The sequence below is a fragment of the Carlito syrichta genome, unplaced genomic scaffold (assembly GCF_000164805.1).
Source record: "Carlito syrichta isolate Samal-C Ts95f unplaced genomic scaffold, Tarsius_syrichta-2.0.1 Scaffold130827, whole genome shotgun sequence".
Lineage (NCBI taxonomy): Eukaryota > Metazoa > Chordata > Mammalia > Primates > Tarsiidae > Carlito > Carlito syrichta.
In genome coordinates this window covers 16,185-43,683 of record NW_007074923.1, presented here as the reverse complement: position 1 = coordinate 43,683, position 27,499 = coordinate 16,185, and the positions used below count along the sequence as shown (strand labels likewise).

The 27,499-nt window shown below is 50.6% G+C and overlaps 2 protein-coding genes across 2 annotated transcripts in view; one reads left to right on the top strand and one right to left on the bottom strand.

Moving 5' to 3' along the window:
• Positions 1-16,312, top strand: part of ARSG (arylsulfatase G) — a 90,357-nt gene extending 74,045 nt beyond the window's left edge. Inside the window, exons 10-11 of the mRNA XM_008049241.2 lie at positions 2,981-3,071; positions 15,454-16,312. Of these exons, the coding sequence (XP_008047432.1) occupies positions 2,981-3,071; positions 15,454-15,728 (366 nt within the window). The 3' untranslated portion in view covers positions 15,729-16,312. The remainder of the gene's footprint in view (positions 1-2,980; positions 3,072-15,453) is intronic.
• WIPI1 (WD repeat domain, phosphoinositide interacting 1) overlaps positions 16,313-27,499 on the bottom strand; it is a 23,533-nt gene continuing 12,346 nt past the window's right edge. Inside the window, exons 5-12 of the mRNA XM_008049240.1 lie at positions 27,434-27,496; positions 26,701-26,771; positions 26,010-26,117; positions 22,248-22,412; positions 21,079-21,186; positions 20,312-20,430; positions 19,619-19,719; positions 16,313-16,832 (exon numbers count right to left, since the gene is read on the bottom strand). Of these exons, the coding sequence (XP_008047431.1) occupies positions 16,785-16,832; positions 19,619-19,719; positions 20,312-20,430; positions 21,079-21,186; positions 22,248-22,412; positions 26,010-26,117; positions 26,701-26,771; positions 27,434-27,496 (783 nt within the window). The 3' untranslated portion in view covers positions 16,313-16,784. The remainder of the gene's footprint in view (positions 16,833-19,618; positions 19,720-20,311; positions 20,431-21,078; positions 21,187-22,247; positions 22,413-26,009; positions 26,118-26,700; positions 26,772-27,433; positions 27,497-27,499) is intronic.

The following is a 27,499-nucleotide window of genomic DNA, read 5'->3' as shown; positions in this document are numbered from 1 at the left end:
GCTCAAAACAGGGTTTCGGCAACAGGGTTCTTTCCTCTTGTGCAAATCAAGTCACCAAGTGGTAAAACAACAGTCACGGGAAGCGAGAGGTGCAATGCCAGCGCTGGGCCGCCTCTTCCACGCCGGATGGTCTTCTCACGGCCCATTTTATCCACCTCTGGGGGCGTCGTGTCTGTGGTGTTCGAATCCAGCAGCAGCTGACCCCGAGCTGCAGTCTTGCATCGGCTCAGGCTGCTGGTTCTGGTCTTGGCCCGCGTCCAGGCAGTGAGGCCCACAAGGAGAGAGGCGAGGCGGAGGAAGGGGAGGGCTGCACAGCCTGGAAGCCCACGTTCCACCTTGTGCTTCCCTGACTCCCAGACAGAAGCTGAAGGTTGTCACGTCACCACTGACCAAGTCATATCTCAGTCCCAGGTCGTCGTGACCGGATCCAAGAGGGACCGGAGAGGTTCTCCCAGCAGTTCTGTGTCTGTCCAGCCCCACTCATCAGGGGCTGCTTGGGTCACGCCTGGAGGCCCTACAGGGAGGCACAGGAGCGGGCGTTGTCGGCTAGAACGCCGACCACTTCTCTCAGGGAGGCCCCTAGTGGTGAAAGGCGTTATCCCAGTGGCTGGCACACGACTGCCAGCCTCAGCAACCCCTTTGGAGATGTGAGCCGTGCGCCGTCCCCCACCCCTGTCAGGGCGAGGGAGCCCACCTCCTGGGGTGCTTACAGAACCTAATATGAGGGGACCCCGCCTGCTTAGAAAACAAAACAAAAAAAAACCAACACACCCAGGGAGAGGCAACCGGGAAGGTAGAGCAAGTTTGCAGAAGATAAAGTCGTCTTTGGAATTCGGACCAGGCCTGTGGGGAGCTGCGATTCGTGCGCGTCCGTCTGCCAACCTCCTTCCCATGCTGACGTAAAGAAGACCGTCGCCATCAGTTTGCTCAAAGGAAGAACATGCATGTCCAAATTCTCCCAAGCCCATTCATGTCTCTGAGAGCTCAGTGGCCCACAGTCCTGCTGCCTCTTGGATGCTGGAAGTTGCCTCTGGTGATGCTGCATAAATGCTCCAAACACGGCAGCCCACCTCATGGAAGGTCTGTTCCTGAGACCTGGATAATATTGATGGTCTGGAGCGGCAAGCCTTGACTCCCACCTTCTGGAAGTCTGAGGGCATCGTGCCTCAGTTGACAATGGGTTTTCTTTTTTTCTTTTTATTTATTTATTTATTTATTTGAGTTGGAGTCTCACTCTGTCGCCCAGGCTGGAGTGCAGTGGCCGCTCCCGGCCCCCGCAGCCTCGACTGCTGGGCTCCGGCGATCCTTCTGCCTCGGCCTTCCGAGGAGCCGGAACTACAGGCGCGCGCTACCACACCCGGCTGATTTTTTGATTTAGTGTAGAGATGAGGTCTCGCCAAGTTGCCCAGGCGGGTCTTGAACCCGCGGGCTCAAGCAGTTCACTCACCTCAGCCTCCCAAGGCATGGGATGACAGGCTGAGCGGCAACGGGTTTTCAAAGCCCCCCACGTCTTGTCGTCCGAAGAGGGAAACAGCACAGCCTGGCTTCCCCAGGGATGGAGAAAGTGAGGGGTCTCAGTTATTGTCCTGTCTGGACGGAGGCTGCTGCCGTCACGTGAGCCCCAGGTGACCGCGGGGACTGTCAGGGGAGCCCAGAAGCAGCAGGTGGTGGGAGGAGCCCATCCCTGCCACATCTTCTCAGAGCTGTGAAATCTGCTGGGACAGCTGTTTGCCCATCCAGCAGATGCTTCTCATTTTTCAAAATGGAAACTGGCACTTTGGGAGACTGAGGCCGAGGATCGCCTGAGCCCAGAGGCGCGAGACCCGCCTGGTGAGACCTTGTCTCTACCCAATAAATCAAAAAATCAGCCGGGCGTGGTAGCGCGCGCCTGTAGTTCCAGCTACTGGGAAGGCTGAGGCGGAAGGATCGCCGGAGCCCAGCGGGTCGAGGCTGCGGTGGCCGGGAGCGTGCCACTGCACTTCAGCCTGGGTGACAGAGTGAGATGCCAACTCCACAAAACCAAAAAACAGAAACCGAATCACATCAGCGCCTTTCCAGCCATCTATACGATTGTGGCTCACACCAGGGCGGCTTCATGCTTCTTGCTTCAATCTACCGACCTAGCGAGGACACTGGCCTTTTATTTTAGATCACAGTCTTCCTTTGGGAACCCTGAATTAGGTGTTTCCATTCTGTGGGGTAACTCTTTATCTATGACCGAGTGAGGAAAGATTTCCTCAGTGCAAGTACAGTGAGGCTGAATCATCGGTGTGGGCGACTTTGTTGAGAGGCGAGAGGCTGTGCCCAGTTCTGGGGAAATCAAGATGACATCTTGTCTGAGGGACAGCTGGGAAATCGACGGTGCTGAGAGGTGAGGTTGCGCACGGTTTTGGGAAAATCAAGATGCCTTCCTGACATCCTTATGTGAGGGACAGTTGAGAAATCGACTTGACGCTGCAGAAGCCGCTTTTCAAAGAGATCTGAAGGTCACCTGCACCCGAATTGGGAATGTCTGTAAAACATGCAAGTCCGGAGGCCCCACCCTGACCCTGGGGGCTTGGGCTCAGGCCAGGCGGCCTCGTGGGCCTGTGACCAGCACCACTACTACACAGGGCCCGGCCCTTGGAAGGCCGCTGTGCTTGGCTCAGAGCTCTGGTGTGTTGTCATGAAATCTCACGTTTGTGAACAAGGTACCCCTGATCCATATTTTACACTGGACCCTGCAAATGACTTAGCAGGTTTGGGCCGAGGAGTCTGACTTCCCACGCAGTGAGAGCTTTCGCCCCCTGGTCACGAGCCATAACCCGCTCCCTTTTGTTAAGTAGCACGATGATGTCTTCATGGGAGCTCCTGGGGGTAGGCCGGTGTGGACTACAGGCCTATGTCCGCCAGTGTGTGTTTGGGGCAGGTGGGGTGCGCGGACGCTGATGAAGAAAGCGGTGCTTTCCAGGCTTTATTAGTAAGTCCTGCCCCTTCTCAGATGCTCTTCCACCCCAACAGTGGGGCAGCTGGAGAGTTCGGAGCCCTGCAGACCGTCCGCTTGGGGAGTTACAAGGCCTTCTACGTGACAGGTGAGTGAGGGCCGCTCCGCCCTGCCTCCCGCGTGCACACCTGGCTGGGGCCCCCGGGGCTCTCGGTCAGGCCTCTGGGAGTGTGGGCTGCCCTTCGTCGAGGGGCTCCCAGCCCCTCTTGACGGCGCCGCCTCCAAACCCAGGCCTGGCAGAAGAGCCCAGCAGAGGCCCCGGGATCACCCATATGCAAATAAGGTCTTTCTACTGTTCACCGAAACTTCCGGGGAGCTGAGCGCGCGCAGCACTTTTATTCCTCTCCTTTTCACATGGGAACGTTTTACATCGTTAGGCTTTAAGTGCCAGTTTGGTGGAACATTAAGTGGAAGCCCAGAGATATTTTAAAGTATAACTTAATTGACAATAGATCACTTCAGAAAATAGACTTTAGAGGTCGATTTAGCAAACAGGCAGAAGTCTCTCTGCTTCTTGGTTCACTCTGTGACCGTCTTACATGTATAAAATGCCACACTGGATCGGGATGCTTCTTAAAGTCTTCCAAGAGCTTCTTGCTGTCAACTGGATTCAGACTCTGCATCCTGGGTCTCTCTGTCGCTCCAGCCTTAATTCTCCAAGAGCAAGTCCCCTCCTTCCTGGCCCCCAGATTAAAATCCCTCTTGGCTTTTCAGGCCCAAATCAGATGCCACTTCAGTGAATAAAACTCCCTCTTATCTTCCCCACCGGCAGGGTTTGGAGGACTCTGATATCAGTCCCATAGACACTAGTCATTTAGGTCTATGTTTTTTTCTCCCCACTAGTTTTAAGCTCTCTCTGACCTTGGAGCTCCTTGAGCTCTCTAAACCTTATTGCCTCGAAGTGCTTAGTACCCTTTGTAGGAAACTTGAAGTTTTTCTAATGAATGAAAATCAAAAAGCAAAATCTGTGACCTAATGCAGATTCCAATTTGATTTAGTTATTTAATGTGGGAGCTCTTCAAATAATTATATAATAAAAAACACAAATTATTTTCCTTGTTGTCAATAAGCGAGCCCGAAGAAAATGTGGCATAGAAACAAAACGATACTCAAGGGATATTAAAAACGTCACAGGAATCTTTGATTCTCTAAAACCTAAACCACACAACAGTCAGATATTTGTTATGCTTTCAGCTGAGAAGTGTCTCGATTAGAGTCCTGAGATTACATTATCTCAGAAGTATGGGACTTGCAGGCTGAGTTAATTTCAGAAGTAACAACCCGGCCAGAAAGCCTTTGGCACCGCAATATTGGAATCGTAAATGTTGCTGTGAAGTAATAGGTCTGTTTAAAATGATCCCAACCAGATAGGAATCGTGATGCCCAGGGGAAGTTTGCTGCTCTGAGGAGTCACTAATCCCAGGAGAGTCAGGGTGGGGAGCCCCGAACTTTCTCAACACAGCAGTGAAAGTCGCCAATAGAATGAAACACAGATATGTCCTGATTCTTCCCCCACGCCCCCATGCTTTTCAAACTGGCATCTTAATGACTCAGAACTGCTCTTGGGTAAGCCAGATGAATTGACAACCACCACATTCAACGAGGGAAATATGTGTTCTTCTATGGTGAGGATATGACGTTATGGTCATGCACTATGAGTGGCCTTAAAAGACAACCAGTCCGTTTTGGTGTGTGGCCAAGAATTGAGGTAACTTATTGTTTTTATCCTTTTTAAGCAATTAACACAAACGTTATACACAGTGAAAGGCATAGCTCTAAAATGTACAGTTTGATGAGTTTTTATAAATGTATGTTCCTGGAGAAACCTCACTTAGTCCTGATGTATTATTATTCTTTTTATATCTTGCCGTATTTGAATTGCTAAGATTTTGTCTATAATTTTCCTTTCTTGTAATGTCGTGTCAGGGTTTGGTATCAGGGTTTTGCTGGCTTCATAAAATGAGTTCAGAAGTATTCTCCCCTGTTTTCTGAAAAGGTTTGTTGTAAGATTAATATTATTTCTTTTATGTTTCATTGACTTTACCTGTGAAACTATTCACCAGATCCAGTGTGAAGATTTAGCCTTATGTTTTCTTCGAAAATTTTTATGATTTTAGATCTTCCATTTTAGGTCTTTGATTTATTTTGAGTTAATTTTTGTATGTGGTAAGGGTTTAGCTTTAGTCTCTTACATGTGGATATGCAGTTTCTCCAACATCACTTGTTGAAAAGACTGCCTTTTCCCCAGTGAATGGCTTTGGCATCCTTTTTAAAAAGCATTTGACCATGCATGTGAGGGACTATTTCCAGGCTCTCTATTTTATTCCATTAGCTTATATGTCTGTCTTTATGCCAGTACCATGCTGTTTTGATTACTGTGGCTTTACAGTGAGTTTTGAAATCAGGAAGTGTGCGTCTTCTAGCTTTGTTCTTTTTCAAGATTGTTTTGGCTGTTCTTGGGATTCCATGTGAATTTTAGGATGAGTTTTATATTTTTGCCAAAAGTATCAATGGGATTTTGATAAAGATTGTGTTGCATTTGCGGATCACTCTGTGTAGTACTGGCCTTTTAACAATACCAAGTCTTCTAATCAATGAACATGGAATGTGTTTTCATTTATTTATGTAGTCTTTAATTTCTTTCAGTAATATTTTGTTTTCATGGTATAAATCCACTTTTTTGCTAATTCCTATTTTATGCTTTGATGCTATTTTAAGTGGAATTGTTTTTGTAATTATGTTTTCAGATTGCTTATTGTTAGTGTATAAAATGCAACTGATTTTTGTGTATTGACTTTGTTTCCTGCTATTTTGCTGAAGTCATTTATTAGTTCTAACAGGATTTTTTGTGTATGGAATCTTTAGGTTTCCTTCATACAACCCGAAAGGAGATAACTTTACTTCTTCCTTTCCAATTTGGGTACTTTTCATTTCTCCTCCTTGCCTAATGGCTCTGAATCGTCCTGTACTATGTGGAACAGAAGTGGCAACATTGGGCACTGAAGCTTTTATTAATATATAATGTCCTTCTTTGCCTCTTATAACCTTTTAAAGTTTAAATTTTATTTTGTCCGATATTAACGTAGTCACTCCTGCTCTTTTGGCTACTTTTTGCATGGAATATCCTTTTCTACTCTTTTACTTTCAGTCTATTCTAGTCCTTAAATAGACCCTTAAATCTCTAAGGTGAGTCTCCCGTAGACAGCATATAGTTGGAACATGTGTTGTGTATCTATTCTGCCAAACTCTGTGTTTTGATTGGAGGTTCAATTCACTGATATTTAAAGTAATTACAGTCAGTTCTCTGTGTCCCTGGGTTCTGCATCCATGGATTCAACCAACCACACATTGGCAATATTTATTTTAAAAGATGAACAGCTGTATCTCTAGTTAACATACATAGACTTTTTGTTTGTAATTATTCCCTAAGCAGTACAGCATAACAACGATTTACACGGCATTCGTCTTGCATTAGGTATCACAGATAATCTAGAGATGATTCCCAGTGTGTGGGAGCGTGTGTGTAAGTCACACGCAAATACTGTGCTTTCTGAAAAATGGACTTGAGCATCCACAGGTTTTGGTGTTCTCGGGGCATCCTGAAACCAAACCCCCATTGGAACTGAGGGGCAACTGCACTGATAAAGAGGAAATGACTTTTGTCATTTTGTCATTTTCTTTGCACCTTACAGCTTTTTTGTCCCCTATTTCCTGCATTACTATCTACTTTTCTGTTGAGTTTTTTGTGGGGTTTTTTTGAGTCAGGATCTCACTCTGTTGTCCAGGCTGAAGTGCAGTGGCACGATCATGGCTCCCCACAGCCTTGACCTCCTGGGCTCAGGCAATCCTTCCACTTCAGCCTCCCAAGTAGCTGAGACTACAGGTGTATGCCACCACCCCTGGCTAATTATTTGGCTTTTCTGTGGAGACACGATCTCGCTATGTGGCCTAGGCTGGTCTTAAACTCCTGGGCTCAAGCGATCCTCCCACCTCCACCTCCCAAAGTGCTGGGATTATAGGTAGTGCAATGTTTAAATTTTTTTTCTCATTTCCTTTTGTGTATTTTCTATAGCTATTTTTTTTGCAGTTGCCATGGGGATTGCACTTAACATCCTAAAGTTTTAATGCTCTAATTTGAATTTAGATCAGCTTAAATACAAAAACTCTGCCACTTTACAGCTCCGTCACCACCCTTTTCAGTTATCCATGTCACAAAATTACATCTTTATATATTGTGTGCTCCCAAACATAAACTAATAATTCTCTTAAATGAATTAGTCTCCTATTAATTCTAGCTGTTAGATTAATAATTGTTTTTATAAAATGATATTAATCTCTTAAAGCATGTAGAAAGCAAAAAGTGGAGTTACAAACCAGTACAACGATATTAGCTTTTATAATTGCCCATGTATTTACCATTATTGAGATCTTTATTTCCTCCTATAGCTTCAAGTTACTGTCTAGGGGCCTTTCATTTCACCCTGCATGGGTACCTTAAGCATTTCTTGCAGGATGGGTCTCAGCTTTTGTTTTTCTAGGAATAGCTTAATTTCTCCTTCACTTTTGAATAATTTTGTTGTTGTTGTTGTTTGAGGTTGCATTACTGGTCAGCTGGAAGACACTTTTGCCAGATATTGGTTTCTTAGTTGATAGTTTTTAAATTTTTACTTTTAACCCTTTGCCTACTGTCTTCTGGCCTCCAACGTTTCTGAGGAGAAACCTGCTAGTAATCTTTTTGAGACTCTCTTGTCTGTGAGTCGCTTCTCTCTTGCTGCTTTCAAGAATTGCTCTGTCTCTGGCTTTTGAAAGTGTGATTATAAGCCGGGCTCGGTGTCTCAGCCTGTAATCCCGCGCCTTTGGGAGGCTGAGGTGAGTGGATTGCCTGAGCCCACGGGTTCGAGACCCGCCTGGGCAGCGAGACCTCATCTCTACAATAAATCAAAAATTAGCCGGGCGTGGTAGCACGCGCCTGTAATTCCGGCTACTCGGAAGGCTGAGGCGGAAGGATCGCCGGAGCCCAGCAGGTCGAGGCTGCGGTGGCCGGGAGTGGCCACTGCACTCCAGTCTGGGCGACAGAGTGAGACTCCAACTCAAAAAAAAAAAAAAAAAAAAAGAAAGTGTGATTATAATGTCTCAGTGTGGGTCTTGAGTTCATCTTGCTTGGAGTACACTGAGCTTCTTTATATTTAGGTTTATATTCATGTCTCCATTAAATTTGGAAACTTTCAGTCATTATTTCTTCAAATGTTCTCTTTCCTATTTCTTTTTCTCTCTTCCTTTTGGTATTTCCACAATGCTTCTGTTGGTCTGCTTGATGGTGTCGCACTGGTCCTCTGTTCACTTTTTTCAATAAATTTTGTTTCTCTCAGACTTGGTAATTTCTGTTATCTTATCTTACTTGGTAAGTTCATTGGTTATTTTCCTGCTCAAATCTGCCTTTAAATTCCTCTAGTGAATTTTCCACTTCAGTTATTGCATTTTCAGCTTCAAAATTATTTGGGGTTTTTCTCTTTTAAAGGTTTTCTAACTCTTTATTATCTTCATATGTCTATACATAATTTGCTTGACTTTATCACATTTTCATTTTGTTCTTTGAACATGTTTAAGACACTTGTTTAAAAGTGTTTGGTTAGTAGAATTCCTGCCAGGTCTTTTTCAGAGACAGTTCCTGATTATTTATGTTTATTTTTTTCCTTTGAATGGGTCATGGTTTCCTGTTCCTTCATATGCCTTGTAATTTTTTGCTGAAAAGTAAACATTTGCATCTAAAAATGTAATCACTCTGGACATCATATTCTTGCCCTTCTTCGGGGTTTGTTATTTTTTCTTATTGTTTTTATTATATGTGTATGTTTTATTGTTCCAGGCTGTCTCTGCCAAGGATCAGCTTGACGTGTAAACTGAAGGTTTTCTCAGGTCATTTCTGAGCCCGTGCCTTTCCCTGGGCATATGTGAGCACTTTCTAATTTTCCCCATGCATGCAGTTGTTTTAGAATGTCCTAGCTTTTAGTATCTGGCTCCCCAAAGAGGGGAACAAATGAAGGAGGCAGTGCAAACAGGTGCCAGTCCCTCAAATTCCCCGGAAGTCACTTCAGCTCGAGTGGAAGGGTCTTGCACCAATGGGGGTGTGTGCGACACCAGTGGCTGCCTGCCTGCCTCTTTTTCTGCACCTCTGTGATCAGAAGCAGCAGTCATTGACCAGGTCCCCGATAGTTGGCGGACAGAGTGCTTTCTGCTCACCCTGGCTCCTGTAAGGTTCGTGCAAGCTGCTCCTGGAGCCTGCACACAGCTGCCTGCCAAAGGGCTGGAGATGGGGGATGGGTAGCCGCTTCCTTGCTAAGAGCTGACCTGGACTAAGATTAACCTCAATTTGGGTCCAAGTCTTCCCTTGGAGGTTGTAAGCCTTCAGTGGACTCTGCAGTTCCAAAATGGTTACATCAGGCAGATTCTGCTAGTGCAGTTGGTTTCTAGGAGGGGATACAGATTATTCCAAGTGTTTCCTACTCTACCATTTCCCCAAAATCCTCTAGCTTATTTTCTTTTAGTGCTGAATACTATTCCATTGTTTGATGTCCCGCAGTTTATCCACGCACCTACTGAAGGACATCTTGGTTGCTTCCAAGTTTTAGCAATTATGAATAAAGCTGCTATAAACATCTGTGTGCAGGTTTTTGTGCAGACATCTTTTCAGCTCATTTGGGTCCAGATACCAATGAGTGCAACTGCGGGATCATGTGGTAAGAGTAAGTTTAGTTTTGTAAGAAACTGCCAAATTATTTTCCAAAGTGGCTGGACTATTTTGCATTTCCAGAGCAATAAATGAGGGTTCCCATGGCTCCCCATCCTTGCCATCTTTTGGTATTGTTAGTGTTTAAAATTTCAAGCATTCTGATAGGTATATGGTGGTATCTCATTGCCTGAATTTGCATTTACCTAATGATGTATGATGTTGAGCCCCTTTTTCATCTGTACATCTTCTTTGGTGAGGTGTCTTCACGTTTTTGTCCACTTTTTATATTTATTTATTTATTTATTTATTTATTTTAGGTCAGAGTCTCACTCTGTTGCCCAGGCTGGAGTGTAGTGGTGGCACAATCAGGGCCACTGCAGCCTCAGCTTGCTGGGCTCAGGCAATCCTTTCTGTCAACCTCCCAGGTAGCTGGAACCACAGGCACGCACCACCACACCCGGCTAATTTTTGTCCACTTTTTAATCTCATTGTTGAGTTTTGAGAGTTCTTTGTATATTTTGAATAATAGTCCTTTACCAGATTTGTATTTTGGAAATATTTTCTCCCAGTCTATGCCTTATCTTCTCATTCTTTTGACAATGTCTTTCTCAGAGCAAGAGCTTTTAATTTGAACAGAGCCCAGTTTATCAGGGATTGTACCTATAGTGTTGTATCTAAAAAGTGATTGCCATATACAAGGTCTTCGAGATTTTTCCTATGTTATTTTCTAGGAGTTTTATAATTTTGCATTTTACAATTTAGTTATATTACCCTTTAAAAATTAATTTTTGTGAAGGGTGTAAAGTCTGTGTTTAGATTTAAAAACTTTTTTTTCCATGGGGGTGCCCTGTTGTTCTAATACCACTTGTTGAAAAGACTGTCTTCACTCTATTATGTTGCCTTGGCTCTTTGTCAAAGATTAGTTGATTGTACTTATGTGGGTCTATTTCTAGGCTCTCTATTCTTTTCCACTGTTCTCTTTGTAGCTTTCTTTTCTTGTAATATCTTTCTTTGTATGCTTTTGGTATTAGAGTAATGCTGACCTCAAAAAAAGGGGTAGGAAATGTTCTGTTTCTGCCTTTTGGAAGAGATTGTGTAGAACTGGTATAGTTTCTTCCTTAAATTCTTGATAGAATTCAGGCCAGGCATGGTGGCTCATGTCTGTAATCGCAGAACTTTGGGACACTGAGTCAGGAGGATTGCTTGAGGATAGGAGCTAAGAGACCAGCCTATGCAGCATAGAGAGACCCCCATCTCTACAAAAATAAAAAATAAAAATTAACTAGACATGGTAGTGTGCACTTATAGTCCCAGTTACTCAGGAGGCTGAGGCAGGAGGGTTACTTGAGCCTAGGAAGTTGAGACTGCAGCGAGCTGTGAATGTACCACTGCACTCCAGGCTCGTGACAAAGCAAGACATTATCTCTTTAAAAAAGAAAGAAAAGAAAAATAATTGACTCATGTACATATCTGGGTCTAGTGCTTTCTGTTTTAGAAATTTATTATTCTTAATTATTATTTCAATTTCTTTCATAGATATAGCTTATTCAGATCGTCCATATCTCCTTGTGTGTTTTGGTAGATTGTCTCTCAAGGAATTGGTCCATTTAATCAAGGTTATATTTATTATGGTCATAGATTGTACCTGCTAGTCATTGTCTGTGGGATCTATAGTGATGTCCCTCTTTTATATCTAATATTAGTAATTTGTGTCTTTTCTCTTTTTTCTTTTCTTTTTGGAGTTGGAGTCTCACTCTGTCACCCATACTGGAGTGCAGTGGCCGTTCCCGGCCACCACAGCCTCGACCTGCTGAGCTCTGGCGATCCTTCCGCCACAGCCTTACAAGTAGCTGGAACTACAGGCGCGCACTACCACACCTGGCTGATTTTTTGATTTATTGTAGACATGAGGGCTCACCAAGTTGCCCAGGCGGGTCTCGAACCCACGGGCTCAGGCAATCCACTCACCTCAGCCTCCCAAGGCGGGGGATGACAGGCTGAGCCACCGAGCCTGGCTCTCTTTTTTCTTAGCATAGCTAGGTTATCAAGTTTATTGATCTTTTCAAAGAATTGGTTTTTTATTTTTATTGATTTTCTTCACTGATTTGTTTTCAATCTTATTGATTTCTACTCAAATTTTTATAATTTATTCTGCTTACTTTGGAATTAATTTGCTATTTCTAGCTTTCTAATGTGAAAACTTAGAGTATTAATTTTAGATCTTTCTTCTTTGCTGAGATGTGCATTTAATGCTATAAATTTCCCTCTCAGCACTGTTTTCACTGCATCCCACAAATTTTGGTATGTTGTAATTTCATTTTCATTTAGTTCAAATATGTTACATTTTATCCTGAGATTTCTTATTTAACTCATGTGTTCCTTACAAGTGTGTTGTTTATTCTCCAAGTATTTTAGATTTTCCAGCTTTCTGTTATTGATGTCTAGTTTAATTCCAGTGTGGTCTGAGAGTAGATATTGTATGATTTCTATTCTTTTAAAATTGTTAAGGTGTGTTTTATGGCTCAGAATATGGTCTATCTTGATGAGTGTTCCATGTAAGCTTGAGAAGAATGTATACTCTGCTCTTCTTGAAGTGGTCTGCAGATTTCCACTATATCCAGTTGCTTGATGGCGTGGTGGAGTTCAACTAGGTTCTTCCTGGTTTTCTGCTGGATCTATCCCTTTCTTACAGAGGGACATTGAAATACCCAGCTATATAGTGGGCTCATTTATTTCCCTTTGCTGCTTTATCCGTTTTTGCCTCACATGTTTTGACACTCTGTTGTTAGAGACACACAAAGTTTCTATTGAGATACTCCCAAGTTCGGAGACATTTTCCCCTCAGCCTGTCCAGTCTATTCATGAGCCTGTCAAAAGTGTCCTTCACTTCTGTTACAGTGTTTTGATCACTAGCTTTTCTTTTGTTCTTTCTTAGGATGTTCATCTCTCTGCTTCATGGCCTAGTTGTCCCTGTGTGCCACCTTTATCTGCCAGAGCCCTTCACGTTATCACAGTTGTTTTAAATTCCTGATCTGATAATCCCAACCTCTGCCTGCCATATCTGGGTCTGGTTTTGATGCTTGCTCTGTCTCTTTTAGACTGTTTTTGGGCCTGTTACTATGCCTTGTAATTTTCTTCTTGGTAGCAGGACCTCATGTGCTGGGTAAAAGGAACGGTGGTAAATGGGCCTTTCGTCATGTGGTGGTGAGGTGTGGGGACGGGTGTGCTCTATGGTCCTGGGTCAAGTCTCGGTCTCATGGTGAGCCTGGACTGTGAACGTCATAGGCACTTCACAGTCTCCCCTTACTCAGGTGTGACAGGATGGCCGGAGGGGCTGGAGTTGGGTGTCTCCTTTTTCCTGGGTCAGTCGGGCTCTGGGAAAAACCTAAATAATGCAGGCTCTGGTAAGAAAGTTTCTCCTGAGGGCAGGCCTTGTCACGCACAGAACGCCTTGGGGGTGCCTTGGGGGGCTTAAAATTTGCTTTTCTCCTTCCCTTTCGGGGAGCATGAGGTGATTTTTCTCCAGTATTGACCGTGAGAACCTCGCTGAGTTCCTGGGTGCCACTGGGGATTTTATCTCTTGGACTTGTCCACAGTGAGCCTCTAGCAATTTGTCAGTTATAGTTCAGGCTTTCCCTGCACCCACACTGATGCCCAGGTAGGTTTCTGCTGTGGGCTTCTGCTCTGGTAAACTGTGCCTGTCCGGTTTTGGGGGCAGTGGTTTGCCCTGTGACCTCACTTTTCTGAAGGTCTCACAGAAATTGATTTTAGTTTGTTCAGGTTTTTACTTGTTATTAGAATGGAGTCATGACTGCCCAGCTCCCTACATGCCAGACGAGAAACCGAAAGTCTCCTACTTAATAGTTCTTAACAGTTGTAAACTGGACATTGTCGATGATACATTGTGGAGATTCTGATTTCTGCTACCTGAGAGTGTTGCTTTTGTTCTCACAGTTAATCAGTGGCTGTGAAGGCTTGGCTGTACACTTTGTTAAGACCGGTCTTTCAAACTTTTCCCCTTAACCTTAGGCAAATCCCTTAGTCCTGGGACAGTCTGTACTCCTAGCACGAGCCGTTTGAGACTTCCTTAGAGTATCTGAGGTGTTTATCAAGTCTCTTTGGTTTAATGGAACTCGCACTCTAAACTCGATTTTCCCTCCAATGCCTGCCTGGCTGTCTCAGCCTTCCTGCGATTGCTAGACTCTCTCCCCTGTGCGTGCACAAGGCAGGGGTCAGCCAAGAATTTGAAGGGAGTCTACACACAGAACTGGAGGCCTCCCTTCCATGACTCTCTCCTTCCTGGCATCTTCTCCATCAATTTTCATCATTGTGGCTGCCCTAAACAGTCTTTTGACACCTCAAGCCAAAGAGACGGCAGCTTTCTTCTTGCATTTCAGCTGTCCCATGTGCAGACTGAGGAGTGTGCCTGGGGAGCCATGTTCAAACACAGATTTAACCAGAGTGGCTTCCCTCGCTCCGAGGTCAAAACCCTCAGGTTTCTGCCTGTCTTGGTTATTTTTTAGCCATGACTTCCCAGCTCCCTACATGCCAGACGAGAAGCCGGAAGTCTCTTACTTAATAACAAAGTCTCCCGTACACTTTGGTAGGACTGCAATTTTTTTTTTATGTTGCCTAGAGGAGGGTTAGTGCTTTACAAACGACTCCTCTAGTCCCTTAAATGGAATCCTTTACTTTTTATAAGAGGAATGCGGTCCCGATGTTTGCTTCACTGATTGTCAAAGCTCATGGCACTGCCGTTCACTGGCAATGGAGACTAGCTAAATTCTCTTCCAAACCCCGGTCAGAGACAACAACTGCGATTCTCTGCGGGGCAGCCTGAATCTCAGTCACAAAAAGATATTTGAATGATTGTTCTACCGGCTCTGAAGGCAGGTCCAAGGAGAAGTTCCACATCATTTTGGACAACAAGATCAGCACTAGAAGAAGCATATAGATTCTCACGATGAGTTTTGGACAGAGAGAGCCATCATTGGAATATGTGAATATCTAGCACATTTGAGTCAATTGATAATCGTATTTCTCCTCTCTACAACACAGGGTCCGAGTTGAGTTTCTGTTGTTTGGTTGGTTGGTTTTGTTTTTGTTTTTTTGAGTCCAGGTCTCTCTCTGTCACTCAGGCTGTAGTGCCGTGGCACAGTCATGGCTTACTGCGGCCTCAACCTCGGGCTCAGATGATTCTTCCACCTCAGCTTCCCAAGTAGTTAGAACTACAGGTGTGTGCCACCATGCCCCCATGCTTTTTTTTTCTTTTTTGAGCTGGAGTCTCACTCTGTCGCCCAGACTGGAATGCAGTGGCCGCTCCCGGCCACCGCAGCCTCGCCTGCTGGGCTCTGGCAATCCCTCCGCCTCAGCCTTCCCAGTAGCCGGAATTACAGGCGTGCCCTACCACGCCCGGCTGATCTTTGATTTATTGTAGAGATGAGGTCTCGCTGCCCAGGCGGGTCTTGAACCCGCGGGCTAAGGCCATCCACTCACCTCAGCCTCCCAAAGGCGGGGGATGACAGGCTGAGCCACCGAGCCCGGCTCCCCCTGATTTTTTGATTTTTTTTTTGTAGAGCTGAGGTCTTGCTATGTTGCCCGGGCTGGTCTCCAACTCCTGGGCTCAAGTGATTCTCCTGCCTTGGCTTCCCGAAGTGTTGGGTTGATGGGCGTGAGCCATTGCGCCCGGCCCTCGGCCCTCGCTGGGTTTAATGAGGTGTTGGTGTCGTTCTTTCCCTAGGTGGAGCCAAAGCGTGCGACGGGAGCACGGGGCGAGAGCAGTATCACGAGCCTCCCCTTATCTTCAGCCTGGAGGGCGACGCTGCGGAAGGCGAGCCTCTAGACAGAGGCGCTGCCGAATACCAGGCCGTGCTGCCGCAGGTCCGAAAGGCTCTGGCAGATGTGCTTCAAGACATTGCCAGCGACAACACCTCCCGGGCGGACTACGCGCAGGACCCTTCGGTGACTCCCTGCTGTAGCCCCGACCATGTGGCCTGCCGCTGCCAGGCCGCGTGACAGATGGGTTTTTCCGCAGGGAGGAGTCTCTGGAGATGAAACGGGCCCCCTGAGGTCTCAGGCCTCTTGGAGTGGCCCCCTTGCACACTGCTCCTTCTCCGCTGGCCGGAGGGAGCCGCTGGACCGTCGCACGCTCACCAGGGCTCTGGGGTCAGGCACAGGCTTGAGCCCCAGCGTTTGGCCTTGGGCGATTACTTAACCCGACTTGCAGGTTGACTTTGAGGGTTAAACGAGGCAATACACGGAAACGCCTGGCACATGACCTGACAGATACGAATACACTTTGGTTTCCTTTTTATGCCCCCAGCGTCTCTGGTCATTTTCGCGTAGAGCCAACCCAGCCAGTGTCCACCGCAGACCTCCTCCATCTTGCATATGCAGACAAATCCCCCGGGACCTGTGAACCGGCTGCCTCTGACTCGGCAGGTCTGGAGGGAGCCTTTTGCAAACCAGGCCCTGAGGAGGCGTCCTCGGCCCTTCCCCTCCTCCCCTTTTGGGATCCGGTGACTGTATCATAAAGGCTTTGAGAGTTCCTGCCCCGTAAAACCTCAAGGAAATAAAATAAGCTTTAAAACCTTTAAAAATGTCTTGCCATGAATTTATTAGTAGTGTCCAAAGTGGGACTCCCAAGTAATAAATGATTTATTCCAATCACTGCAAAAAATACTTTGCCGGGCTAAAATAGTCTCTGCATACGTACGCAATATACAAGGAATACGGTTCAGAGAGGCTTTCCTATAAGTACATTTTGACACGGCATATATTTCAGAAGGATACCCTTTTCAATAGCAACGTTCGGTGATACACCCATAGGGCTAGTGAGCATTTACTTGATGGCTTGGACGTACTGAAACGGCACAACGTGCAAACGGCCCCCGCCGCTGGCCGCCGGGGCCGAGGGAGCCCGGAGAGGAGCCAGCCGTGTCCTGCGGGGTCAGCGGCAGCACCCGGGATGCCTGCCCCTCTCGCTCACACCGTTCTGCACTCCGCTCTTCCACCTTCCTGGTCTCGCCAAAACCACCTGCAGGGCTGTCCTGCTCTCGGGGGTGCTTCCCATCATGACTGCTTCGCCTTGCCCTTCTGATTTCCACGGCTCAAGATTATCTACCAAAATCAAAACAGAAGGGCCTTACTCTCCCCGGGAAGAGGCTGGCCGGCAGCCGCATCATCGGCAGGCCCGCACCCGTGCAGGGCCGGCGGGAGCGCTGGGCGCAGGGAGGCTTTTCCGCCCGGCCTCAGACGGGCCCTCGCGCAGGGCTACAGAAAAGCCACCCATCTTGTTTAGGCCTAGATGCGGGCGGCGCAGTTTCAGAAAATACTGACTATAGAGAATGTGTGTTTGGCTGCGTATTTGCAGGTCTGCGTGTACTTTTTGAGAGGCCCACCGTACTCGTAAACACGGACTGCTACATCACGACTAACACGCCGGCACGTCCCCTTGGTTCCGACTGGCCTGCTCTGGCTCACGAGGCGGAGGCAGCCTCCCAGAACGCACAGCCTTGCAGAGGCCGGCTTGCTCCTAAGCGGCAGCGGCTTTCCAAGGACCAGAAGTGGTGGGTTCTCCTTTCTTTCGTGGTTCTTGGAGCAAAGTCAGTCCCAGGGAGGTAAGAGTGCTCACGAGCAGGGAAGTGGCAGTATGCTCTTTAAAAGCTCTCCGGAGAGGACTCGGTCCGCGGGGCAAAGACCCCTGCTGCAGATGCTCAGGCAGCTGTGGGAGGAGTGATCCTGACCGGGTGGGACTCCAAGCCTTCCGCTACCCGAGGGGGCTTAAGGAATGTGAGTAAAGGCCTGAATTCTGGACAGACATCTGCAACAGGCACGGCAATTCGGAGCAAAGGCAGAGAGGGGACACTTCTGCCCATAAGGGCATGACCGGGAGGGGCATGTTGCAAGTGCTCCAGGAGCGCTCACGCCCTGGGCCCGTGTGGTGAGATGCAGAAACCTGCCTGCTCCGGGCCACACCTCAGCGGAAGCACCGCCCCTCCTCACCAGAGGGCAGCCAGGGGTTTGGTGGCCACCAGGACCCCAGTGCTGACCCCGCACACAGGACTGCTTGACATGCTGGGGTCTGACAGCTGTTCTCGGGCCCTCGTTCAATGGCCAACACTCTCACTGGCAGGAAGCGTTCATGGTGGAGAAACAGAAACTCCTGAGGCAGTTTAAACCAACTCTCACTTGTTTGGTCCCGAAGAAGATGGGACAACTGGCTTGTGCCCCACCTCCTGGCGCTGTGTATGTGTCCACGGCAAACAAACTTGCCTTTGAGACAAGTTTTACGCTAGCTGTTGACGCAAGGGACCTGTTATTTTATACAGGTTTTCTTTGGCAAGGGACTCTTAAATGCCAATATCCAAATTACCCCAGTTCTTAAATATGAGAGGTTGCAAGATTTACTCTGATCACAATTAAGAATGTGACGAAGAATCTCGCAATCTTTCGTAGCAGTCTTTTAGCAAAGTTACCCAAACGGGATCCAGTAAGTGTCTGAGCCCTCTAAACCTTGATGGAGTAGGACGGCCACATCTGTCCCCACTGCACTGACCTACAGTGCTGTTCCTGGAAGATGCAACTTCAGGTCAATAACCTCCACCTTTTGGGGAGACAGAAAAACTCCCTCTCTGGCTAGTTGGGGCCATGAGAACCCAAAGGCAAATCAACACATCAACAGGTTTATCGCTAGGCAGCCGGCCAACAGATGTTTTGAAGTCTATAATGAGTGTTTTTAAGAACCACTGCTCTCCCCCGCTAAAACATAAACTTCCCTTGTTGGCAATGTTTCTGGCAACCTGCCCATTAAAAGCCAGACATGTGTCTCTGAGCTGTGATGCCCAGAGCCACTGTGGGAAATCACAGACCCTGCCACCCAGTCCTGCACCAAAGGCCCTCGACAGCATTGCTTGTTATGCCAAATAGGTTTACTAGATTGTTCCATGGATCTGTGGAAGAAAGCCAGACCAGCACGGCATCTCCTACAGATGGCATCTCGACTGACCAGGAGGAGGTGTTCGACACCGGAGCGTCATGAGCACTCCTTCAGTGCCACTGGGCACGGTGGCTCCTCTCTGGCCCTGGGATCCGACTTGCCTGGTCTTCGCCCAAACACCGCTCCCATCTTAAGTGGCATTGAGTTGACTGTCGGACATGTTTTCTACCTGAGGCTCACAAGAGGGGTCTACATGTTGCTCCCAATGGAAGCTTGAAGCATCGGGAACTACAGGGCCCTGGCAGCCACCGGGAAGGAGAGAAGCTTTTCTCTCTGGAGATGCTGGAAGAAGCCAAGTCCAGCGTGCAGCCAGCCCCGGAGGCCCACGCTGCCAGGACGGCAGGAGCAGGATGTGGGGAGCCAAGGGACGGTGCCCAGGTGGCTCAGGCAGCGCGGCCCCTCCACACAGTCATTTCTTGATGGGTGTCTGCAGCTATGGGGGTGGGGGAGGGGAAGGGACATGGGTCTGCCTGGCCTGACGCTCTGGTGTCGGTCCCACACAGCCAGCCCCGGGAAGCCATCGCCGGCACAAGGTGGCATTCTGTGAGACCATCCACAGTAAAAGGCGTCGACACAGGCACACGCTCCTACCCGGCAGGAGCAAGACCAGTGCTCGGAAGCAAAGGGTGGCGCTCCAGGCCCTGGCAGAGCGCGGCCGCCGAGGCCCCCGGTTTGAACCCCGGGCTGCGCTGCTGCGGCCGGAGCTGGGCTCCGAACCCGCAGGCTCGTCTGCAGGGTCGGGAGCACACAGTACCGGAGACACCCTAAGGCTTTCGGAGTAGCAGGGAGGAGGCTGGCAGTTACAGGCCAGGCCACTGAGAGAATGACTCCGCCTCTCGCCGAGGCGAGGCGAAGCTTCCTTCTCAACAGCCCCGGAGCTGCCGGTTTACGAGCTCCTGATGCTCACAGGGGGGAACTCGTTCTCGTCCTCCAGACACACCGGCCCGGCCGCAAACTCGTGCTCCGGAATGACCTCTCCTCGCAGCGCCCCGCCGTCCTCAGAGTAACCTGGAAACCAGAAATGAGAAGTGAGACCAACCACAGCGCCGTTCTGATGCCAGCCCCGGGGACTGGGGTGGGGGGGCACCTCTGAGGGAAGGGAGCCAGCCGACTCCTGGGGGACATCTCTGGCTTCCAGCAGGAGATTGTGCTTAGGCTGAGTCAAGATCCCCACTGTTCAAGGTCTCCAAGCCTCTGAGATGGACGGCTGGTCTCACCCACCTTCCACCCTTCCACCTCAGAGGCTGGGAACTTTCCACCTCTTGGGATTTTTTTTTTTTTTTTTTAGACGGGGGTCTCACTATGTTGTTCAGACTGGCCTTGAACTCCTGGCCCAAGGGATCCTCCCACCTCAGCCTCCCGAGTAGCTGGGACTAAGGCTCTTTGACACTTTTGAAGAGGCAAAGGTTAACACTACTTGTTAGTTAATGACCGTCTCGTGCTAGGCCTGCCAGGTTTAAGGTCCCAAGCACGAAGGCTATTCCCGTGGCCTCACCCGTGAGGACATGAAGCGCTCGAGGAGAACGCTCCATCCCCAGAGAGCAGTGAAGGGAGAGGTCACTGCTGGAGATGCCCCCCCTGCCAGCCCTGGCTCACTCACCTGGCACCGTGGAGGCAGAAGACGGGCTTGGCCTGGCGACAGTTGCTGCGTACGACTGAGGTAAGGGCGGCCTGAGGTCATTTTCTTTATTCTCTTCTGCCGTTCCTGAGCCCAGCAGGCTGCATGCACAATTCAGAGGGGGTGAAGAGAAAGCCATCGTCACGTGCCTCGAGACCCTTCCAGGAAGAGTCCAGAGGCTCACGCGTGGCTAGCTTCGCTTCGCTTGGGACCTAGCAGTGCACTCCTAGGCCAGCATGGACTGACTTTAAGCTGCCAGGGCAAGTACACAGCTTCAGTGGCCTCTTTCTCTTACACCTAATAAAGATCGGTTCTCTGCTCTTTCTGGCACATTCAGGTGAGGACACCAAGACATGCTACCAAGGGCAGCAGCCATGGGCAAGGGTGCTCAGCAGGACACGAGGCCAACCTGCACTTGGTCACAGAAGAGACCTTTTCCACTCCGTGCAGGGAATGGCTATGAACACCTGCTGCGCACCCGGGGCTGTACTCGGAGGAGCCAGGCGAGGGAGAGACACTCCATTTGGCGTGTCATTCATTCTGGCTCAAACAGAGCTCCCAGAAGAGTTCTGCATGCCAAGGGCACTCGGCATAGAGCCCATCGCAAACCAGGGGCCCACCAGAGGCTTGCCACTGAGACTGCTGGGGAAGGAGAACTTAGGCGGAGCGCCGAAGCACGCCATGCTCTTGGCCCAGTGGCGCGTCTGCACAGGCCCCTGAGAGGCCGACTCTGAAACCAGCATCATCACCTGTGGGTCTTGACTAAGACGCACTCTCCCCCGTCCTGAGGGTCCAGATTGTAGATGTACAGGTGTCCGTCGGATGATGCCACCAGCAGCCTGGGCAGCTTCTGGATCCTGAGGGCCAAGGAGACACGGCTGGGATACCACGAAGGCAGGAGACGGACGGGCTTCATACGGCAAAGTCCCGCTTGCCCCGGCTGTCACCAGCTTCTGATACTGACAAACCCTGGCCTCCAACTGGAATCTGGGCTATGGCTTTCCCTTTGCATCCTGATCTCGTGATGTCCTTTCAGACTGTTTCTTGTCTTTGTTTTTTCTGTTTTCTTTATTTTTGAGTCGGAGTCTCACTCCGTCGCCCAGACTGGTGTGTAGTGGCCGCTCCCGGCCACCGCAGCCTCAACCTGCTGGGCTCCGGCGATCCTTCCGCCTCAGCCTTCCGAGTAGCCGGAATTACAGGCATGCGCTACCATGCCCGGCTGATTTTTTGATTTATTGTAGAGGTGAGGTCTCGCCCAGTTGCCCAGGCGGGCCTCAAACCTGCGGGCTCAGGCAATCCACTCACCTCAGCCTCCCAAGGCGTGGGATTACAGGCTGAGCCACTGAGCCTGGCAGTTTCTTGTCTTTGAACATCATTGTGTGGATGAGGCAAAACAACGTGTGTGGACACCATTACCATGAGAAACACTGCCGCCAGCAAGCACACTGCTCACCCAGCTAGGGCACGGTCCCTATCTGACATGTGTCTCTGCTTTTAGCAGTGACAGAAAGCGGGGAAAGTGTACAACCAGTTCATCGTTTGCTGGTTAGTTTTATGAAATTTTTAAAACATTCAACTTTTAAATGCACTTTAAGACTCTTAGATGAAATGTCTATCACCCCCTTAGTGTTGGGGCCTAGACCTGGAGATTCTTATGTAACTTCATGACACAGGAACTGTTTTCAAGACTGCTGTTCCAACCAGAGGGTTAAATGTCCCCCAGCCAGCGTCCAGCTCCCCCTGGGGATCTACATTAAAATTCAGTAGGAAGAGGAGGGGTTCATTTCTGCCTGCCCTCTTTTTGGCCATCTTTTCTTTCTTCTTTTTCCTTTTCATGTGTGGGGATTTTGTGCTTTGGGAAAACCAATTTACAGACACATGTGCTTGCTGCAGGGGTGGGAGGGTGGCACATACGTACGTTGAGAGGGTGCAGATGTTCCTCTGTCCGGAGAAGCCCAAGCGTCCCGTGGCAAATGCTCTGTCCTGGTGCATCATGTCAGACACCTGGGCGGGGAGGTAGTTGGTGGCGGCCATGAACATCTTTCCCATGTAGCCACTCCAGGTCGAAGGCTCCTCCGGGCGACTAGGGAGAATGCACAGGCGGGGTGGGCCGGGGCTGTGGGCAGGCACCCCCCAGGCTCCACACCCAGGTGTCATTAGCTGCACTCACCACAGCAGGCAGAAGCTGTGCCTTAGCATAATGTTCTGCCCACTGAGAACAACCCGGACAAAGGATTCTGGCAATCGCAAAAGAGCATCAAGGGCCTGTGTGTTCTTTGGAACAGCCACGGAACAGCTGTTCAAAGGCTCCCAGTGCTACTGCTTTCCTCCATTAAGAAGATGGTTAGTCTGATCCCTGATCTCCAAGAGAGGGCTAGGGCAGAGGAGCGGGACCTAACATCCGGAGGCTGTACAATGTGCTTGGGTGTGCTGGGTTCCTGGCGGCACAGACAAGTCTCTGCCTGAGGTCTCCCAAGCCAGACTGAGTGGGAGCAAACCTCCAGGCAAGACTCTCTGGACGGAGAGGTGTACAACTGGCTCAGCATCTTTGGGTGAGTTTCATGGAATTCTTAAATGTTCAACTTTTTAATACACCATGGTCAACTTCTTAGACAAAACATCCGTCAGTCCCACGGGCATCGGAACTACACCTAGAGGCTTCTTGCACGATTACATGAAAGAGGAATTGTTTTCAAGGCTGTGCCGTTCTAACAGGGTTAAATGTTAACCTGACAGTTTCCAGCGCTCCCGAGGAATGCACATTAAAGTCCAGCAGGAGAGGCTTCGATTCTGCTCACAGACAGCCCTGGAGCCCCCGGCGCCCTGCATTCATGACAACAGAGATCATTTGAGGGACCTGCAGTCGCGGCACTTCAACCCAAAGCCTCGGCCAGACAGAGGGGAGACTGCCCTGCTGGTGAGAGATGCTGTCTCTGTCCCGCACAGCGGGCAGCAGGCTGAGGCCAGGCCTGCCGCACCTTTGGAAGCCCCTACCGAGAGGCCGTGCGGGCCCTGGGAAGCTAACGCAATCCCCCAGGCTCAGGGCACACCCGCCACTCTGTGCCCAGGGCTAGGTGGTCTTCGGACAGACCTCTGGCCTTGATGTCTCCTCTAAACGTGGCCCATCGGAGACACACTGCTGCGAGTCTGTGACCTGAAGTGTCACGAGACCTCCCTGGACTGACTGCGTAAGGCCCTGCGTGGTAAGTTGGGATTTATAAAGAGGCGCCACAGCCAGACCTTGTGTTCCGGGTGGGGACAGAGCACAGGTATGGAAAGAAAACTGCAAGGGCAGTCAGTGTGCGGCGAGTGCCACACCGACGGCACAGGCAGCTTCCCCAGCCTCTGAGGAGGCAGGGCGGCGAGCTTCCTTAACTCTCGGCCTCCGTGTCTCCTCACGAAGAGGATGGCTTGTCAGGCCCTTCACGCCAGGGTTGTCGGGAGACCCCAGGAGGCTCCAGGCAGAGCCAGGCACCTGGCAAGGCCGCTTCACGAGACAGAGTCTCTGAGGCCAAGCGACTGAAGGCTCCGGGGCGGGGGCCGCTGGGTTGGCAGCAGCCGGGACTTACGTCCCAAGGGACTTTGTGGAGGAGGCGCCGTGTCCAAAGGAGCGCTTTCAGACGAGGACTATGGCCAGGAGGCATGGGACACAGGGCCGCAAGAGACTGGAAACTGTCCACCAGGATGCGAGCGTCGTGGCGGGCCGGCGAGAGGCGCCAAAGGCCTGGCCGAGGGCAGGCTGCAGGGCCGGCGTGAGCCTTCACCTGGGACCCCGAATGCCTACGGACGTGGGCAGGGCGCAGCGGCAGCTAGGTCACTCGGCCAGGGAACCTCGGGTGGAAGGAGGCTACAGTTCCCGCCCAGTGCCCACATCTCTAACAGATGGTGAATTCGAGTCAGAGGCGAGGCCTCGTGCTCTCTGACGGACACCATCACACAGACGGCAGAGGCAGGGCCTCGTGTCATACTGACACACACTCACACACGAATGACAGAGACGGGCCCTGCGTCACACCGGTACATGTTATTACACGCATGGCAGAGGCAGAGCACCATGTCACACTGATGTGCACTAGCACGTACACGGCAGAGGCGGGACATCGTGCCGCACTGAAACGCGCTAACATACATGACAGAGGCGGGCACTGTTTCACACTGATATACACCAACATGTACACAACAGAGGCGGAACATCGTGCCATGCTGAGTTCTGCCACGTCAGCAGGATAGCTTCTTTCGGCCGCGGGAGAGAGGCCTCTCGTGGGGCACACGTGGAGCCAGCCTAGGAGTAAACTCGTGGGCTCGTCAGAGATGCCGGAGCTTCCGTGGGCAGCTCTCAGAGGCCTGGGGGCTGGGAAACGTGCCTGGCACATAGGCCTGGCTTGGAGAAGGAGACCCTGGACGTCCCTGGCCCCAGCTCCTCAGCCACCAAGCGCCGAGCCTGCCGGCCTTCTAGGGGCACTACGGGGAGCCGGGGGGAAGCGTGGGCGGCAGTCCAAAAGCCAGGCCATGCCCTACCGGGGACGGATGTCAGTACAGACTCTCCTTTCAGAGTGCCGCGGGGGAAGTCACGCACACCCCATGCCCCGATCCTGTGACACTGAAGAGGGGTGTCGGCCCTGAGGCCCCGAGGAGAGGCATGGGCAGGGGCAGGGGCCGGGGCCCTGAATCTGGACCGCGTGGGGAGAAGGGCGGGGCACAGCGACCCAGCCACGCACGATGGCGGGGAGGGAGGACACGAGGCCCCTCTCCAGCATGAGATGTCTTCACGCGTGGACGTGGGCACTCCGCAGCCCCACCCACCGCTCACACAGACTCTGCAGAAACGGCCCCACCACTTTACGCCCTCGTCCCTGGAACCCATGAGCTGACATGCTGCTCTGATGCCGAGGGCACGTGAGAAGTGCAGGCGGCCTCTCACAGCTGAGTGATTGCACTCATGGCGAGTGGGACGCGGGGCCTTGCTGACACCGCGGCCAGGACCACTGGATTCCTCTCCGGCCCCAGGAGGGGGCTTGGAGGCGACGCCTGGCTCCAGACGGGAACGCAGCTGGCCGATGCCGCCTTTCAGCCTGTGAGACCCGGGCGAGCCCCGGCGGGCTTTCCCTACCGAACTGTGAGATAGTAACTGCATGCTGTTTGTGGCCATAAAGCCTGTGGTTCCTTGTTCCAGTGGCAACAGGAAGCAAATACACACGCCACGGGCTAAGGCCTAACACAGGCTTTAACACACAGCGAGCGTCATGGGGGGTGTTTGCTAAGTACTCTGTAGAGCTGACAGCAGAAACAGCAATGTGGCCCCATTTCCAGCCACCCTGGATGACACTGGTCATCCTCCATGCCAGGCACTAGGCCAAATGCTCTGCGCCCTCACTTAATTCTCACAAGCCTAAGACGCGTGCACTGTTAATTCATTTGTCTTCCAGATGAAGAAACTAAAGGACAGAAAGGCTAAATCACCGTCCCAGGATCTCACAGCCCACATGGGGCAGGGCTGGGAGGCAAACTCAGGAGAAAGGCTGTGGATGCCGTGCTTTTGTGCACCACGCCACCAAAGTCCCTCCAACACCCACTCCACCAGCTGGGCGAAGACACAGGAAAGCCACCTTTCTAGCATTCAAGGAGGAAGGAGATGGCTCATGCTGATGGCACAGCCAGGGGCCCTGGCGCGGCCACTTACCTGTTGGTGACCTGCTCCAGCTTGAAGATGTGCACCGTCTCGGTGTTGCTGGACGTGCAGAGGAACTGCGAGTCCATGCTGAATACGAGAGAGCTGATTGTCACATACCTGGAAACAACACAGGGACCCGTGAGCCGGAAGAATGAGGGTGTGGCCTTGCAGTTTAGAGGTCAGCTTTATCAGAAAATTAAACAGATCCTGAAGAACCTCGGTGTTCTAAGCCACTCCAAACAGTATAGCAACTCGTGTTAGAAAGGTTCACAAAGGGTCAGTTGCGGTCTTATGTGAGAAGCATCAGGGAACGGCTGCAGACGGGAAGCGTCGTGTCTGTGTGCCTGGGCCCAGCTGCACCCCCACACGCGATGGGATCCTAATCATGCTTCACACTGCCCGGACCCACGGAAGGGAAGCGGCGGTTTTTGGACGGCGACTCTCGCTTCTCCTGTGCCGCTCGCTGCCCACGCTCCCGCCGAAGGGACTCTCAGGGCCGAACGACCCTGTTACACCAGCATCTTGCTTTCTGTCTCGCTGCGCCCCAAGGGGAGCCTGGCAGTCCCGGGAAGCACAGCCACACTTCCTCCAGGGGCGCAGGGCACAGGGCCACCACCCTCCGTCCCGCCCCCAGCCGCCACTGGCGGCCCCTGCAGGACTTCTGTGAGGACTTAACACGGGCTTGACGTTGAACACAGACCTCTTCATTCCTCTTCGGAATTCATAGAGCTTTTGTCCATCAGGTACAGAGAACACCCGGATGACTGTGCCCTGGAAAAGAAGGTGGTGGACACTTCATGATCGTGATGGCTTCACGCAGCGAGGTCCCCTCAGAGAGGAGTTTGTTTTATGGGCTTCTAACATCTGAGGGGGAAGTGCAAAGTGTTGAGCATAGAGGCGTTTTTATTTGTTTGTGTGTCATATCAGCAGTTCTTGGAACGTGTTTTAAGCACCTTCCTTCTCCCTTTTGCCTCCCACTCGTGCCCACGGCGCTGTGTCTGTGTGTGTGTGTGTGTGGTGTGTTCGCCTAACTGCCCCGGCTTCCTAGAATATCCAGTCTCTGGCTGCTTTCTGTGGCATTTGAAGGCGAACCTGATCACCTTCCCCGGTTATTCCAGTCAGAAGAGATCAACTCTCCGGTTGATCAGCGAAGCAAACCACTTTGCTGATGCTGCGCTGTGTCCACGGAAGCCGTCGGACAGCATCGTGGCTGCCTGCATACACGTTCCTTAAGGAGGCCACGCGGGCCCGCAGCCTGCACAGCGAGGCTCCGTCGGCGCAGTCACCGACGCGTCCACAGACCGCCGCAGGCAGGCCCAGAGCTCCCCCTCCAGCTGGTCCCAGAGGCCCAGAGACCGCCGCCCTCCCTCAGAGCCTCCCGCCCTGCCACGCGGACGCCCGGACGGAAGGAGGAGGCGCTGGCGGGCACTCACTTTTCCCGAGGCGCTGGCGAGCCTGGAGCCCGAGGCGTTGAAGGCGAGGGCGGCCAGGGTCCCCTC